The sequence below is a fragment of the Balaenoptera acutorostrata genome, chromosome 1 (assembly GCF_949987535.1).
Source record: "Balaenoptera acutorostrata chromosome 1, mBalAcu1.1, whole genome shotgun sequence".
Lineage (NCBI taxonomy): Eukaryota > Metazoa > Chordata > Mammalia > Artiodactyla > Balaenopteridae > Balaenoptera > Balaenoptera acutorostrata.
In genome coordinates this window covers 136,762,792-136,780,607 of record NC_080064.1, presented here as the reverse complement: position 1 = coordinate 136,780,607, position 17,816 = coordinate 136,762,792, and the positions used below count along the sequence as shown (strand labels likewise).

The window sequence follows — 17,816 nt, the reverse complement described above, 5'->3', positions numbered from 1 at the left end:
ACAGAAGCACAAGCAAGAGTCAACTTAAGTACTGATTAAGTTAAAGTGCTCTTTCCCAAATTTTATTATACATTTTTTAAAGTAAATCATCTTAAAAGGAAGATATCATTAGCCAGAGCCTACACAATTTTTCAGTGTCTGATATTCAGTTAAGACACTATTCAGTATGACAGGAGATATGCCTAAATGAATGAGAATTAAGAAATGAAAGTCAACATGAACAGACCTCAGATCACCAAGATATTAGTATTATCAGACACAGACATTAAAATGATTGTGATTAATATATTTTTAAAATAGACTACAGGATGGAGAATTTTAAAGAAAATGAGAACCTATAGGAATAATTAAATATGTATTATAGAATTAAAAATAAAATGACTGATACTAATAATATAATAAACTGTTTAACACCCAATTATATGGTGTAAAATTTGGGATTAGTGAAACAGAAGGTATGTCAGCATAAAATAATCGGACTGCAGCGTGGAGAAAAAAAAAAGAATGAAAAATAGAACAAAGAGAAAAGGAACAAAATATAAACAGCAAAAAGCTCTGATGTATATAATTTGTGTACAAAACAGGAAGGGCAAGTAAACACATTAAGCTACAGATTCAAGAAGATTGACAAACAGTTAGCCAGATATATGCGAAGAAAAACAGGCTTAGGAACATCATACTAAAACTGTTGAAGACAAAAGACAAAGAGATTATGTTAAAAGCACCAGAGAGTAAAAGACATTGCCTTCAAAGTAATGTACATCAGATGGTACAGCTAACTCTCCAAAGAAAGTATATAGGTAAAAAGGCAATGAAATAACATCTTCGAATTCTTGAAAACAACAACTGGCCACCTAGAATTCTATACCAAGCAAAGATACTCTTTGAAAATAAATGTCAAATAAAGATATTTTTAGCTACACAAAAACTGGAAGAACTCACTGCCAACAGATTCATGTTAAAAAATAACAATAAATGGATTTCTTCAAGCTAAATAAAAATGAGGAAAGCACAGAAATGTAGAAAGGACCAAAGAGCACTGGAAAGGTAAATATTAGGTAATTTAAAATCATTTTAACTTAAAAAAGCCAGGAAACAGAAAATAGAGACAAAGCATTCTAAGTTACTCATTGATTATGAAACTGTGAGACAGCTAATTCATAGCAGACTCTAACCGGTTAAGGACCCACGTTGAAATCTCTAGGGTAAAAAAGATAGAGAATAAAATAAAAGTATAACTAATAAACTGATAGAATGGGACATAAAATAATAAAACTACTTATTTAATCTAAAAAGGGCAAGAAATAGAAAAAAACAGAGAGCATGTGGAACAAGTGAATAACAAATGGTTTGCTGGTAGATTTAAAACTAAGCATCATTAATTACTTTAAATGTAATTGGACTAAATACTGCTGTAATTGGAAAATAGAGAATTTTAGATTTATTTATATAGAGATTTGTTAGATTTAGATTTATTTATATTATTTATATATGTAAAGATATGTTGACTTCAAACAAAGCATATTAAATATAATTGCACAGAAAGATTAAAAGTAATAGGATGCTTAGAGGAAAACATAGGCAGAACACTCTATGACATAAATCACAGCAAGATTCTTTTTGACCCAGCTCCTAGAGAAATGGAAATAAAATCACAAATAAACAAATGGGACCTAATGAAACTTAAAAGCTTTTGCACAGCAAAGGAAACCATAAACAAGACCAAAAGACAATCCTCAGAATGGGAGAAAATATTTGCAAATGAAGCAACTGACAAAGGATTAATCTCCAAGATTTACAAGCAGCTCATGCAGCTCAATAACAAAAAAACAAACAACCCAATCCAAAAATGGGCAGAAGACCTAAATAGACATTTCTCCAAAGAAGATATACAGATTGCTAACAGACACATGAAAGAATGCTCAACATCATTAATCATTAGAGAAATGCAAATCAAAACTACAATGAGATATCATCTCACACATCATGGTCAGAATGGCCATCATCAAAAAATCTAGAAATAATAAATGCTGGAGAGGGTGTGGAGGAAAGGGAACACTCTTGCACTGTTGGTGGGAATGTAAATTGATACAGCCACTATGGAGAACAGTATGGAGGTTCCTTAAAAAACTACAAATAGAACTACCCTATGACCCAGCAATCCCACTACTGGGCATATACCCTGAGAAAACCATAGTTCAAAAAGAGTCATGTACCAAAATGTTCATTGCAGCTCTATTTACAATAGCCAGGACATGGAAGCAACCTAAGTGTCCATCATCGGATGAATGGATAAAGAAGATGTGGCACATATATACAATGGAATATTACTCAGCCATAAAAAGAAATGAAATGGAGGTATTTGTAATGAGGTGGATGGAGTTAGAGTCTGTCATACAGAGTGAAGTAAGTCAGAAAGAGAAAAACAAATACAGTATGCTAACACATATATATGGAATCTAAGGAAAAAAAAAAAGGCCATGAAGAACCTAGTGGCAAGACGGGAATAAAGACACAGACCTACTAGAGAATGGACTTGAGGATATGGGGAGGGGGAGGGGTGAGATGTGACAGGGCGAGAGAGTGTCATGGACATATATACACTACCAAATGTAAAATAGATAGCTAGTGGGAAGCAGCCGCATAGCACAGGGAGATCAGCTCGGTGCTTTGTGACCACCTAGAGGGGTGGGATGGGGAGGGTGGGAGGGAGGGAGATGCAAGAGGGAAGAGATATGGGAACATATGTATATGTATAGCTGATTCACTTTGTTATAAAGCAGAAGCTAACACACTATTGTAAAGCAATTATACTTCAATAAAGATGTTAAAAAAAAGTAATAGGATGGAAGAGGAAACAATATGCAAATAAACAAAAAGGTATAGCTATACTAATATCAGACAAAGTTTACAGTACAGCAAAAAATATTCTTAGAGATAGGTGGAGTCAAGATGGCAGTGTGGAAAGATGACGAATTAACGTCTCCCCAGAACTATGGCACCTGCTGGCTGCTGGTGAGGGACCCTGACGCCCAAGGAGATGCGAGGAACACCCAAGTGAACCAGTAGGACATGGAGGAACTGAGAGTGGAGGAGAAGTGGAGGCCAGACAGGACCAGTGCCCCTGAGTCCTGGGAGATCAGGAGAGGCAGGTGGGAGGGGCCCTCTGGGAGAAACGGGAGAGGAGTGGAGGGCGATTGCCCCTCCCACTTGGGCTTGGGGAGCCTGCTGAGCTCCCAGACTGGTACCCCCCCCCTCCAAAGCCCCCTCCAGGCTGTGTGGGTCCTGGGGGCATATGAGGGAGGCTGGGGAGATCAGGAGAGGCAGACGGGAGGGGCCCTCCAGGACCAGAGGAGCAGGAGAGCAGAGGAGGGCATTTGCCCCACCCACTTGAGTCAAGGAAGCTTGCTGTGCTCCCAGGTGAGGTCCTCCGCCCTCTGAGACCAGAGGTGGGGGACACGCCTGGGTCCCTTCGCCCTCCAGCTCCCAGGGCCTTTTCCAGGCCTGTGGGTCCTAAGCATAGGCCCTCCCACTGCCCAAACATCACCCTTGCTTAGCTCCCACCATCCACAGCAAAGGCCTTTCCCTCTTTTGCTTTTGCTTTTTTTTTTTCCCTCCTCCTCTTTTCTACTATCATGGTACAGTTGTATCTTCCAGCTGTTGATTCATTTATATTTTTATTTTTATATTCTTTCTAATATATCTATTAGTTTCCTAGTCTAATTTTATTTTTTACTTTGTTATTGTTCTCTCTCTTTTTTTTTTTTGCCACCCCATGCGGCTTGCGGGATCTTCGTTCATGAGCCAGGGGTCAGGCCCAAGCTCTGTGGTGGGATCTCTGAGTCTGAACCACTGCACTAACAGAGAACCTCACACCCCAGGGAATATTCATCAGAGTGAGGTCTCATAGAGGTCCTCATCTCAGCACCAGGACCCAGCTCTACCCAACAGCCTACAAACTCCAGTGTTGGAAACCTCAGGCCAAACAACCAGTAAAACAGGAACAAAATCCCACCCATTAAAAAAAAAAGAAAAAAAAATGAAATGGCAAAATATATGTCACAGCTGAAGGAGCAAGGTAAAAACCTACAAGACCAAATAAATGAAGAGGAAACAAGCAATCTAACTGAAAAAGAATTCAGAGTAATGATAGTAAAGATGATCCAGAATCTCAGAAATAGAATGGAGGCATGGACTGAGAAAATACAAGAAATGTTTAACAAAGATCTAGAAGAACGAAAGAACAAACAAACAGAGATGAACAACACAATAAATGAAATGAAAAAAAAAACTAGAAGGAATCAATAACAGAATAACTGAGGCAGAAGAACGAATAAGTGAGCTGGAAGAGAAAATGGTGGAAATAACTGCCGAGGAGTAGAATAAAGAAAAAAGAATGAAAAGAACTGATGACAATCTCAGAGACCTATGGGACAACACTAAATGCACCAACATTCGAATTATAGGGGTCCCAGAAGAAGAAGAGAAAAAGAAAGGGTCTGAGAAAATATTTGAAGAGATTATAGTCAAAAACTTCCCTAACATGGGAAAGGAAATAGTCACCCAAGTGCAGGAAGCACAGAGAGTGTCATACAGGATAAACCCTAGGAAAAACACACCAAGACCTGTATTAATCAAACTAACAAAAATTAAATTCAAAGAAAAAATATTAAAAGCAGCAAGGAAAAAACAAAAAATAACATACAAAGGAATCCCCATAAGGTAATCAGCTGAGTTTTCAGTGGAAACTCTGCAGGCCAGGAGGGAGTGGCAGGAAATACTTAAAATGGTGAAAGAGAAAAACCTACAACCAAGATTACTCTACCCAGCAAGGATCTCATTCAGATTTGACAGAGAAATCAAAAGCTTTACAAACAAGCAAAAGCTAAGAGAATTCAGCACCACCAAACCAGCTCTACAACAAATGCTAAAGAAAATTCTCTAGGCAGGAAACACATGAGAAGAAAAAGACCCACAAAAACAAACTCAAAACAATTAAGAAAATGGTAATAGGAACATACATATCAATAATAACCTTGAATGTAAATAGATTAAATGTCCCAACCAAAAGACACAGACTGGCCGAATGGATATAAAAACAAGACTCATATATATGCTGTCAACAAGAGATCCACTTCAGACCTAGGGACACATACAGATTGAAAGTGAAGGGATGGAAAAGATATTCCATGCAAATGGAAATCAAAAGGAAGCTGGAGTAGCAATTCTCACATCAGACAAAATAGACTTTAAAATAAAGACTGTTACAAGAGATAAGGAGGGACAATACATAATGATCAAAGGATCAATCAAGAAGAAGATATAACAATTATAAATGTTTATGTCCCCAACATAGGAGTATCTCAATACATAAGGCAAATGCTAACAGCCATTAAAGGGGAAATCGACAGTAACACAATAATAGTGGGGAACTTTAACACCCCTCTTACACCAATGGAGAGATCATCCAGACAGAAAATAAATAAGGAAACACAAGCTTTAAATGACACAATAAACCAGATAGACTTAATTGATATTTATAGGACATTCCACCTGAAAGTGGCAGAATACACTGTCTTCTCAAATGCACATGGAACATTCTCCAGGATAGATCACATCTTGGGTCACAAATCAAGCCTTGGAAAATTTAAGAAAACTGAAATCATATCAAGCATCTTTTCCAACCACATGCTATGAGATTAGAAATCAATTACATGGAAAAAAAAAGGAAAAAAACCCTGCAAATATATGGAGGCTAAACAGTGTGTTACTAAATAACCAAGAGATCACTGAAGAAATTTTAAAAATAGATAGAAACAAATGACAACAGAAACACGACAACCCAAAAGCTATGGGATGCAGCAAAAGCAGTTCTAAGAGGGAAGTTTATAGCAATTCAATCTCACCTCAAGAAACAAGAAAAATCTCAAATAAACAATCTCACCCTACACTTAAAACAACTAGAAAAAGAAGAACAAAGAAAACCCAAAGTCAGTAGAAGGAAAGAACTCATAAAGATCAGAGCAGAAATAAATGAAATAGAAATGAAGAAAACAATAGCAAAGGTCAATAAAACTAAAAACTGATTCTGGGGAAGATAAAATTGATAAACTCTTAGCCAGACTCATCAAGAAAAAAAAGGGAGAGGATGCATATCAATAAAATCAGAAATGAAAAAGGAGAAATCACAACTGACACCACAGAAATACAGAGGATTATAAAAGACTACTACAAACAACTATATGCCAATAAAATGGACAACCATGAAGAAATGGACAAATTCTTGGAAAGGTACAATTTTCCAAGACTGAACTAGGAAGAATTAGAAAATATTAACAGACCTATCACCAGCAATGAAATTAAAACCATAATTAAAAATCTTCCAACAAACAAAAGTCCAGGACCAGAGGGCTCCACAGGCAAATTCTATCAAACATTAAGAGAAGAGTTAACACCCATCGTTCTCAAACTCTTCCAAAAAATTGCAGAGGGAGAAACAATCCCAAATTCATTCTACAAAGCCACCATCACCCTGATACCAAAAGCAGAAAAAGATATCACAAAAAAAAAAAATTATAGACCAATATCAATGATGAACATAGATGCAAAAATCCTCAACAAAATACTAGCAAACAGAATCCAACAACACATTAAAAGGATCATACACCATGATCACGGGAGATTTATCCCAGGGATGCAATGATTCTTCAATATACACAAATCAATCAGTGTGATACACCACATTAACAAATTAAGGAATAAAAACAATATGATCATCTGAATAGATGCAGAAAAAGCTTTTGACAAAATACAACACCGATTTATGATAAAAACTCTCCAGAAAATGGACATAGAGTGAGTCTACCTCAACATAATACAGGCCATATATGACAAACCCACAGCAAGCATCATACGCAATGGTGAAAAACTGAAAGCATTTCCACTAAGATCAGGAACAGGACAAGGATGTCCACTCTCACCACTCTTATTCAACATAGTTTTGGAAGTCCTAGCCATGAAAATCAGAGAAGAAAAAGAAATAAAAGGAATACAAATTGGAAAAGAAGAAGTAAAACTGTCACTGTTTGCAGATGACATGATACTATACCTAGAAAATTCTAAATATGCCACCAGAAAGCTACTAGAACTAATCAATGAATTTGGTAAGGTTACAGGCTACAAAATTAATGTGCAGAAATCTCTGGCATTCCTATACACCAACAACGAAAAATCAGAAAGAGAAATTTAGGAAACAATCCCATTTACCATCGCAACAAAATGAATAAAATACCTAGTAATAAACCTGCCCAAGGAGGTGAAAGACTTACTCAGAAAACTATAAAACACAGATGAAAGAAATCGAAGATGACATAAACCAATGGAGAAATATACCATGTTCTTGGATTGGAAGAATCAATATTGTGAAAATGACTATACTACGCAAAACAATCTACAGATTCAATACAATCCCTATCAAACTACCAATTGGCATTCTTCACAGAATTAGAACAAAAAATTTTACAATTTTTATAGAAACACAAAAGATCCCAAATAGCCAAAGCGAACTTGAGAAAGAAAAACAGAGTTGGAGGAATCAGTCTCCCTGACTTCAAACTATACAGTATATCAAGACAGTATGGTACTGGCACAAAAACAGAAATATAGATCAATGGTACAGGATAGAATGCTCAGAGATAAACCCACACACATATGGTCACCTAATTTACGACAAAGGAGGCAAGAATATACAATGGAGAAAAGACAGTCTCTTCAATAAGTGGTGCTGGGAAAACTGGACAGCTACATGTAAAAGAATGAAATTAGAACACTACCTAACACCATACACAAAAATAAACTCCAAATGGATTAAAGACCTAAAAATGTAATACCAGACACTATAAAACACTTAGAGGAAAACATAGGAAAAACACTCTTTGACATAATCCACAGCAAGATATTTTTTGACCCACCTCCTAGAGTAATGGAAATAAAAACAAAAATAAACAAATGGGACTTAATTAAACTTAAAAGCTTTTACACAGCAAAGGAAACCATAAAGAAGACAAAAAGACAACCCTCAGAATGGGAGAGAATATTTGCAAATGAAACAACAGACAAAGGATTAATCTTCAAAATGTACAAACAGCTCATGGAGCTCAATATCAAAAAAACAAACAATCCAATTAAAAAATGGTTGGAAGACTTAGATAGACATTTCACCAAGGAAGACATACAGATGGCCAAGAGGCACATGAAAAGCTGCTCAACATCACTAATTATTAGAGAAATGCAAATCAAAACTATAGTGAGTTATCACCACAGGCCGGTCAGAATGGCCATTATCAAAAAATCTAGAAACAATAAATGCTGGAAAGCGTGTGGTGAAAAGGGAACCCTCCTGCAGTGTTGGTGGGAATGTAAATTGATACAGCCACTATGGAAAACAGCATGGAGGTTCCTTTAAAAACTAAAAATAGAACTACCAGATGACCCAGCAATCCCACTACTGGGCATATACCCTGAGAAAACCATAATTCAAAAAGAGACATGTACCACAATATTTATTTCAGCAGTATTTACAATAACCAGGACATGGAACCAACCTAAATGTCCATCGACAGATGAATGGATAAAGATGTGGCACATATATACAATGGGATATTTCTCAGTCACAAAAAGAAACGAAATTGAGTTATTGGTACTGAGGTGGATGGACCTGGAGTCTGCCATACAGAGTGAAGTAAGTCAGAAAGAGAAAAACAAATACCATATGCTAATGCATATATACAGAGTCTAAAAAAAAAAATGGTACTGATGAAGCTATTTGCAGGGCAGTAAGAAAGAGGTAGACATAGAGAATGGGCTTGATGACACGGGGTCGGGGGAAGCTGGGGCGAAGTGAGAGTAGCATCGACATATATACACTACCTAATGTAAAATAGCTAGTGGGAAGAAGCAGCATAGCACAGGGAGATAAGGTCGGTGCTATGCGATGACCTAGAGGGGAGGGAGACGGAGGATGGGAGGGAGGCTCAAGAGGGAGGGGATATGGGGACATGGGTATGCATATGGCTGATTCCCTTTGTTGTGCAACAGAAACTAACACAGTATTGTGAAGCAGTTACACTCCAATAAAGATCTATTAAAAAAAATATTCTTAGAGATAAAGAGAGACATTTCTTAGTGTTAAAAGAGATAATCCACCAGGAAGATATAAAAATTCTAAAATTATCTACTGACAGTAGTTTCACTTTACACAGTCTCCATATACAAAAATATCAGTTATCACAATTTAGTTATATAATACCAGAGTCCCAACCATATGATTCAAATTTCAGTTACCAAAAAATATTAATTGTAACTGTAGAAAGTACAAACTCCATTAACAGTCTTTCTATCCACAAATCACCATGTAAATAACAACTGAGAATCATGATCAGTGACCAATTACATCACTTCTTTCAAACTGTCATTGATCGGTTACTGTGTATCTGTTATTCAGTTCACACAGAGACAGAAAAGTGTGCGGTTGTGTTGCCTCATCTCCCAGTGACATTTTACCCACATGACATTTCACAAACATGGATAAGCAAAAGAGGGGATCAGCCAGCAAGTATGAAAGTGCAGCAAAGTAACAAAAAAATTATAATGCTGGAGGTGAAATTTGAATTAAAGGTAAATAGAGTTATGGACAAAAGAGCTGAGTGTGGGAATGTTGATGCTGCTGCCATTTGAGAGACTGGATTTGCAGCCAGAGGAACTTAGTGAAAGTGAAATGATCAGCAAAAATGAGAAAAGTGGTTGTGACAAAAAGGATGAAGATGTCCCAGAGGAAATGATGCCAAGAAAAAATTCACATTAAAAGAACTCTCAGAGATGTTTCATAACATTGAAAGTGCAAAGTACTATAAAATGTTGGAAGCTGCTCAAACTTAGAAAGGAATATGACAATTCACAAAGGCACAGAAAAACTGCTTGCTTTGTAATGTAAGTCATAAGAAGCAAAAAAAAAAAAAAAAAAAAAAAAGGCAAGCACTGTTCAAACTACACTTGGTAGTTTTCTTTTTTTTTAACAAAGAAATGAAACACTTTAATTCTCTGTTTGTAACTTTTTTTAAATTATAATGAACTAAAATTTACTATTTTTTCACTTCCTTTCACATATATTTCTGAAAATAAGAGAGTTTTTAATATCGTGTCAAAAAGGTCATGTAACAATTATAATTTTTCCCATCGATTACTGAGTTTGCTTTGTATAGTTTTAGGATACATGGTCATTTTGTGGTCCCACACTACAAAGTGAGAATTGCCTGCATATTTAATAATATAGTTTCAAAATATATAAATCAAAAACTGACAAAAATAAGAGAAACAGACAAATTCAACATTATGGTAAGAAAGTCTGACCCATATCTCTCAGTAACTGATGGAAACAGTATACAAAATATCAGGGAAAATATGTATATATATTATATATATGATATAGGAAATTTTAATGACATGATGGATGAACTTGATCTATGTTAAATATATAGAATGCTATACCCAATAACTTCAGATTACATATTTCTTTCAAAGTACATGTAATATTTATCAATATTAACCAGATGCTATTCCATAATTCAAGGGTCAACAAATTAAAAAGGCTTGAAACCATACCAAATATAATCTTTGACCACAGAAGACTGTAGCTATAAGTCAAAAATAAAAAGGTAACCAGAAAATCCACAAATGTTTGGAAGTTCATCAGCATACTTATAAATAACTCAGGGATCAAAAAAGTAATCAAATAAAAATTAGAAAATATGTTTGAACTAGATGATAACAGAAATAAGATGTGAAACTTGTAGTATGTCACTAAAGTCACACTTAGAAGGAAACTTGTGGCCTTAATGCATATATTTTAAAAAGAAAGAAGCTAAAAATTAATTATCTAAGCATCATCTCAAGTTACTAGAAAAAGAAGACTAAGTGTCACTAAAGTCACACTTAGAAGGAAACTTGTGGCCTTAATGCATATATTTTAAAAAGAAAGAAGCTAAAAATTAATTATCTAAGCATCATCTCAAGTTACTAGAAAAAGAAGAGCAAGTTAAATATAAACATAAAAGGAAATAATGCTATTTTCATTGTTTCCTTCCTTTTATGTTTATATATATATATTTATTATATATAAGAATACATATATACACACATATATATTCTTTGGTTCTATAAAAACATTAATAAAAGATTAATAAAACTGATAAATCTTTAGCAAGACTGAGCAAAAAAATAAAAGAGAGAAACCAAAAATTAACATAGCATAAATGAAAAAAGTCCTGGGGAGCTTGGAAATATTACAAACAAAATAAGAGAACATTACGAAAAACTTAATGCCAATAAATTCAGAATTTTAGAAAAAATGGACTAATTACTTGATGGAAAACTCAACTTACCAAAGTTGACCTAAGAAGAAATAAAAAACCCAAAGTTTTCAATATTTGGTTTAAAATTTTAACACATATTTAAATATTTTCCTTAAAGAAAACACAGACTCAGATAGCTTTACTGATGAATTCCTCCAAAATTAACATCAACCTTTCACAAAATATTCCAGAAAACTGGGGAAAAAAGGAAACTTACTCAGGGAGTCAAACCTAGCCTTCATCATAAAACCTGACAAGATAGTAAAATTAAAAAAAAAAAAAAAAGTAGGAACCAATCTCTAATGAATATAAATGAAAAAAAACACTTAAAATTTTCACAAATAGGATCCAAAACTATTGGCAAAGGATTATACGTAGCCTCTAAGTTGTTACTTTTTTCCCCAGGTATCTAATGTTGATTTAACATTTAAACATTTATCAATGTATATCAAGACAGTGACAGAACAAAGGGGAAAATAATATGGTCATCTCAGTGGATGCAGAAAAAGCATTTGATAAAATTCAATTCCCTTTTTCTCAGAAAACTATAAAACATTAAGAGAAGTTAAAGACTTAAGTAACTCAAAGAAAATATTAGAAGACAGTATTTTAAAGAGAAAACTCTCCCCAAATTGACTCAGAGATTCAATAAAATCCCAATCAAAATTGCATCAGGGTTTTTTTTCTGTGTGAAAATTGAAGCTGATTCCAAAATTTATATGAAAATTCAGAGGACCAAGAATAGCCAATACAATCAGAAAAAAAAGGAACAAGTTTTAGGACTTACATTATTTGATTTTAAGACTCATAAAAAATGTACAGTAATTAAGAGTGTAACACTGATGCAAGGATATACAGATCAGTAGAACAAGATGTAGAATCTCCACAATAAACAGATCTCCACACACACATTGCCAGTTTATTTACGACAAAGGTGACACAGTGCAGCAAAGAGGGGAAAAGAAAATTTTAGTTTGAGTAATGGTGGTTCTAGGTCTAGGGAGAAAAAATCTTGATCCCTACCTCACACAATACACAAAAATTCCAATGGACTGTACACCTACATATAAAATGTAAAACAATAACATTTTTAGAAGATAACATAGGAAAGTATAGCTTTGTGGTAGGCAAAGACTATTAAATACAGTACACGACAAGCACTAACCATAAAGAAAAAGGAAGATAATTTGAATTTTAGTAAAATTTAGAACCCTGTTCATATAAATATACCATTAAGAGTAAAAATAAGTAAGCCACAGAGTGTTGGAAAATATTAAATAATATATAACTGGAACAGGATTTACATTCAGAAAATTGTAAAGAAATCATATAAATTAAGAAGAAAATGACAGACAGGCCAATAGAAAATTGAGCAAAAGACTTTAATATGCCCTTCAGATAAAAAGAAAAAAAAAGAAGAATCTACAAATGACCAATATACATGTAAAAGTCTCCTAATCTCATCAGCCAACATGTGAATACAAATTGAAACCTCAGGGAGGTACATTTACATACCCAACAGAATGGCTAAAATGAAGCCTTTTAAATATTTTAAATACCAAGTAATGGTGAAAATGTAAAGCAACTGGAATACTCATAGGCCTCTGGTGGGAGTATAAACTAGTACAACCAAATGGAAAATCATTTGGGATTATCTACTAAAGCTGGTCATCTGCCTAACTATGATCTAGCAGTTCCAAATATACCCAATTGTTTATATACATTCACCAAAAGAAATGTACAGAAGTGTTTATAGCAGAACTATTTGTAATACACAGTACAGAAAAACTAGAAATAAACTATATGTCCATCAATATGGTTAAATAAAGTATGACATATTCATGCACTGGAATTCTACACAGTAATGGAAATGAACTTTTCTGCTAAGTAAAGCAGCACGATGAATCCCACAAATAGAAAGTTGAGTAAGAAAGAATCAGACACAAATAGTACATACTGTAAAGTTTTTTACATAAAATGCAAACAGGCAAAACTAATCTATGGTGGCAGAAGTAAAAATAGTAGATACCTCTGTCATATAATAAATGAGAGGGGGAATGAGAGAGCCTTTTGGGGGGCGATGTTAATTTTCTGTTTCTTGATCTGTGTGGTGGTTAGAGAGGATGTTTACTTTGTAAAAATTTATTGATTTGTGCATTTCTGATTTTTGTACTTTTCTATGTGTATATTACACTTTGATAAAATGATTGCTTATAAAGAAAAGTCCAACATTCAAAGAGAGATGAAAATAAATTCAAAACGTAAAAACTTTGAGATGATAAAAGGAAATCTCCTGACAAGCCATTCCAATGCATCATTTATACATGCACAACCTATCCACAGCCTACACAAAAATCCATTTGGGCCACTTACTTTGAGCCAGACCTCATCCTCTCTCTCCAGGCTACCTTTTAGCTGCTTACTCCTTTCATCCTGAGGGCTATTTCCACTGGTGACACAGGGAAACCAGCCAGTAAGCAGACGGTGCTCTGGTAAATCTGGACGGTATGATGTGCAAATCTGAAATGCAATTTCAACCAACAATTAAATGTGGAGGGTGAGAGGTAAGTAAAGACAATGAAACTCTCCAGCTTGAAACCAAAGTTTTCCTCTCTTTCTGAACGCCTAATGATCACATTATCGGCAGAAAACTTTTCTCAGTGTAGAAGAATGTCTCAGTGCTCTCTGTTAGCCTCAAGATGTAACGTTACCAGGGTAGAAGAATACACATGACAACTCACAGCCCACTGATGACCCAAGGATCTTGCTCAAAGAATTGTCCTGGCACATTTCAGGCAGCTGCTCCTAGGGTTAGTCAGGGAAGTCTGTCCAGGATGATGATTAGATCCTTACCAGGCAGGACCCACTGGCCTCAGGAGTGAGGCTACTGAGTCAGGGAACCACTAAGCTGGGAAAAGGAACCAGGAAAGAGAAAATCCAGGAAATTTCTCCCACTTCACTGGGGGAAGACAGACAGGCTAGGCTAAAAGCCACTTTAGAGAGCTGTCACTAACTCAGAATCTCTCAGTTTTCTGGGCTTCCTGTCATTGGGCACCAGAACTCTCGAGAAAGACGCCGGGATTAACTGAAGGAGTGTGGCAGGCATGGCTACTTGCGTATCCATATCCATTCCCCTTTCTTTCTTATTAACAAACTCCAATTTTGTTCAAGGTGACAATGTATCAAGTTATAAATGCTCATCTCCTCAGGGTCCCTTACAACTAAGGATGATGAAGTAACCTGGATCTGACCAATGAGATGTTGGTGGAAGCCTATAGTGTCGAAGTTCCCGAAGAGCTCCCATTTTCCCAATAAAAAGAGACTCAGCTAGCATGCATCAATATTTTCCTTTGACCTTCCCCCTTCTTCCCACTTGAAATAATGACTTCGTGCCTGGAGGAACAGCAGTCATCTTATGAGCTTGAGGAAGAAATCTTCAAGCCAAGGATAGGAAGAGGTGAAATCTCAAAGACCCCTGGGTCCTTGATGAGTTCCTTGAACCACAGCACCAACCTTGGCTGGTTCCTCAGTCATCTGGGGGTATCTCCTCAAGGCTAAACTCCAGTAATTTTATCCTGGCCTAATATACCTAGAGAGCTAAATCTTACTTCCGTTGAAATGACTGTATTGCTTATTGTTATAATGAATGAAAGAGTTTATTTGGCAATGGAAACATCTAGAATAGTATCCAAAAACCAAAGCCCTTAATCTTCTTTTAGGTATTTAATTATGATTCATAGAAGTCAGTCCTCAGAGTCCTCAGAGGATCTTCTATTTATTTAGGTAGATATTCATGGAAAATTGTATACCTACGGATTTGTTTTTAGTACTAACTCGCAGATTTCTTTAATAATAAGAATTCTTTAAATCAAATTATACTTTGATCTTTAACACATATTTTAAATTTCATTTGATCCTTGTAATAAACCATTGAGTTAAATGCAAAAGGTATTATTATACCCATTTTACATATGAGAAAATTGGAGCCCAGAGATGTTAAGTGACATGTCAAATCTCACTTAGTAATAATCATAGTAATACTGGTAGATCCAATAGTGTTATCCAGGTATTCTGACTCTTTACTGCTTCTTTTTCTTCTTTTAAAATAAATTTTCCCAAACATGAAGCCCAAGTGTAATTTCTGATATGTGTATTCTAAGACTAATTTTGAGATGCTTTTGTGTAACTTGAAGTCAGCTATTGCATAGTCAAAGGTTCCTAGATGAAAACTAGTGAATGTTAAGTGGGGTGAGGGTGAGGGATGAGATTTAATTGCTAGTCTAGAAGCTTTTCATTTAACATTATCCTATTCTGAGTGCATTAAGAACTAAATTTGGTGTCAAAGTGAGTAGAAAAAAATGTAAGCTCACATTAAGTACCTGGGGGAATCACTTCACAATTTTGTTTAGCCTTGACTCTATTCTTCTGGCTTAACTTACCATGGAAGGAGGTTCTCCAGTTACCAAGGAAACAGGACACTTCTTCTTATCTTCGTGAGAAGAATAAGCTTGGGTAGCCCACTGATCCAGGTATCCTTTGGGAGTATAGAGGCCACAGTCTGTGATGCTGGTTTCCTTCTCAAAAGGTTCACATATCCCATCTCCCTCATATATATAGCACAGGCTTGGCTCCCCTGCCAAGAAAAAGTTGTAGGACATTTGAGAGAGTGTTTCTATACGTGTCATGTAAAAAGAATTACCTGTTTTCCTCCAGCCTGCTAAAGAGAAGCCTGTAATTACCGACTGGTCTAATGCCCACCCCAAATATACAGACAATACACACACACACACACACACACACACACACACACACACACACACCTAAAGAAGAAGGGTACTTTTTCATGGGGAGAGTGGTAAAATCCATTTATATAATAAAAAGTATACAAAGGGGGTGGGGTTGGGGGAGAAGGAACAGGGAGAGAAAAAGCAGCTGTGGGCTGGATATAGTGATTCCCCCAGGTACTTAGGGGAAGCTGGGGATACAAGAGAAGTAAGTAAAAGAATAAAGGAAATTTAAATAGATGGTAGGATGTATTATGTACTTGAATCCTCTTCACAGTTTTTGAAATATTAAATAAAACATTTGAGGGATTTGTTTTCAATTACTTTTTTGCTGCTGTGTTTCTTCAACTAACCATGCAACTTGCTCTGAAATGGACAAATGGACAAACTTGCTCCAGGTTTATAAGGATTACAAGTGTATTATTTCTTTTAGTCTTAAAACAACCATGTGAGGTATGTATTTTCTGTTTGTTTCATCAACAGACAAGCTGAGTCTCCGTGATTGTGACTCGCCAAAGTTCCCTTGACACAGAAGCAATATCGCTAGGCTCTGAGCCAGGCTTACATAAGGCAGGTTCGGGGGCTCTCTCTTACTCCACACTGCCTCAAGCCAAGGCAGAAGGACTGTCTTCAAGAGCAAACGTGTGAGTAATGAATATGTGAGAAAAACCGCTGGGCTTGTAAAGCAAGCTGTATCCGCTGGACAAGTCCATACTTGCTCATAGGATAACTCCTACTAAGTGAATAGTCTGCACTAACCATAGATATGTAAAATAGCTTTCTTCAAATGTAAAAAGCTGAGATGCAGTTATAAAGCCATTTATTAAGTACTATTGCATTTTCTACCCATATTAGTAACATATTCTAATTCCTCATTTCTACTTAAAATAATAGGACATGCAAATAAGATCAAGATTTAAAATAAATCAACACATAGGTACACACTCAGTAACATCATCACTAAAATTAACTGTTACTATACCATTCTTTTTATTTTAAATTCTTCACAGAAATACCACAAGACTGTTCCAGTAATTTTTCAGCTGCTTATCAATATGTAGTTACTAATTATTATCCTTAATAATTTCAAGTCTAAGACCCTTCTGTGGTAAATCTAGCTCTACTTGCCAGGAATAAGCCACTATTCCTAGGACTTGGTTCTAAGCCTATTTTGGGTTTTAAACTCCTGCATTCCATTAAAGCCATGGTCTTTCTAAGTCACTCCCCTAAAACCAACATATGTGTATTTGGAATGACTTCTCCATGAGGATTCCATATATAAATATATACACACATGTATATATATATATATATATATATATATATATATATATATATATATAAATATATATATATGTATGTATATTTTATATGTATGTTTATATGTATGTGTAGTTTATATACACACATATACATATATGTGTATGTATAGTTTATATGTATGTACATATTTTGTATACACATAAATGTATATATGAATATATGTTTATTTTTATAATATATATTTTATCACATACTTTTATAACATACATATGTATACATGTTTTGTTTTTCTATATAATCCAGTGACTGTTTCTCCTTGCTTCTTCTCTATTTTTTGCTTACTATGAAAATGTTTGCCTCT

The 17,816-nt window shown here is 35.2% G+C and overlaps 1 protein-coding gene across 1 annotated transcript in view; it reads right to left on the bottom strand.

Annotated features, from left to right (window-relative positions):
• PAPPA2 (pappalysin 2) overlaps positions 1-17,816 on the bottom strand; it is a 320,327-nt gene that overhangs the window by 132,293 nt on the left and 170,218 nt on the right. Inside the window, exons 10-11 of the mRNA XM_007165366.2 lie at positions 15,848-16,041; positions 13,782-13,928 (exon numbers count right to left, since the gene is read on the bottom strand). Of these exons, the coding sequence (XP_007165428.1) occupies positions 13,782-13,928; positions 15,848-16,041 (341 nt within the window). The remainder of the gene's footprint in view (positions 1-13,781; positions 13,929-15,847; positions 16,042-17,816) is intronic.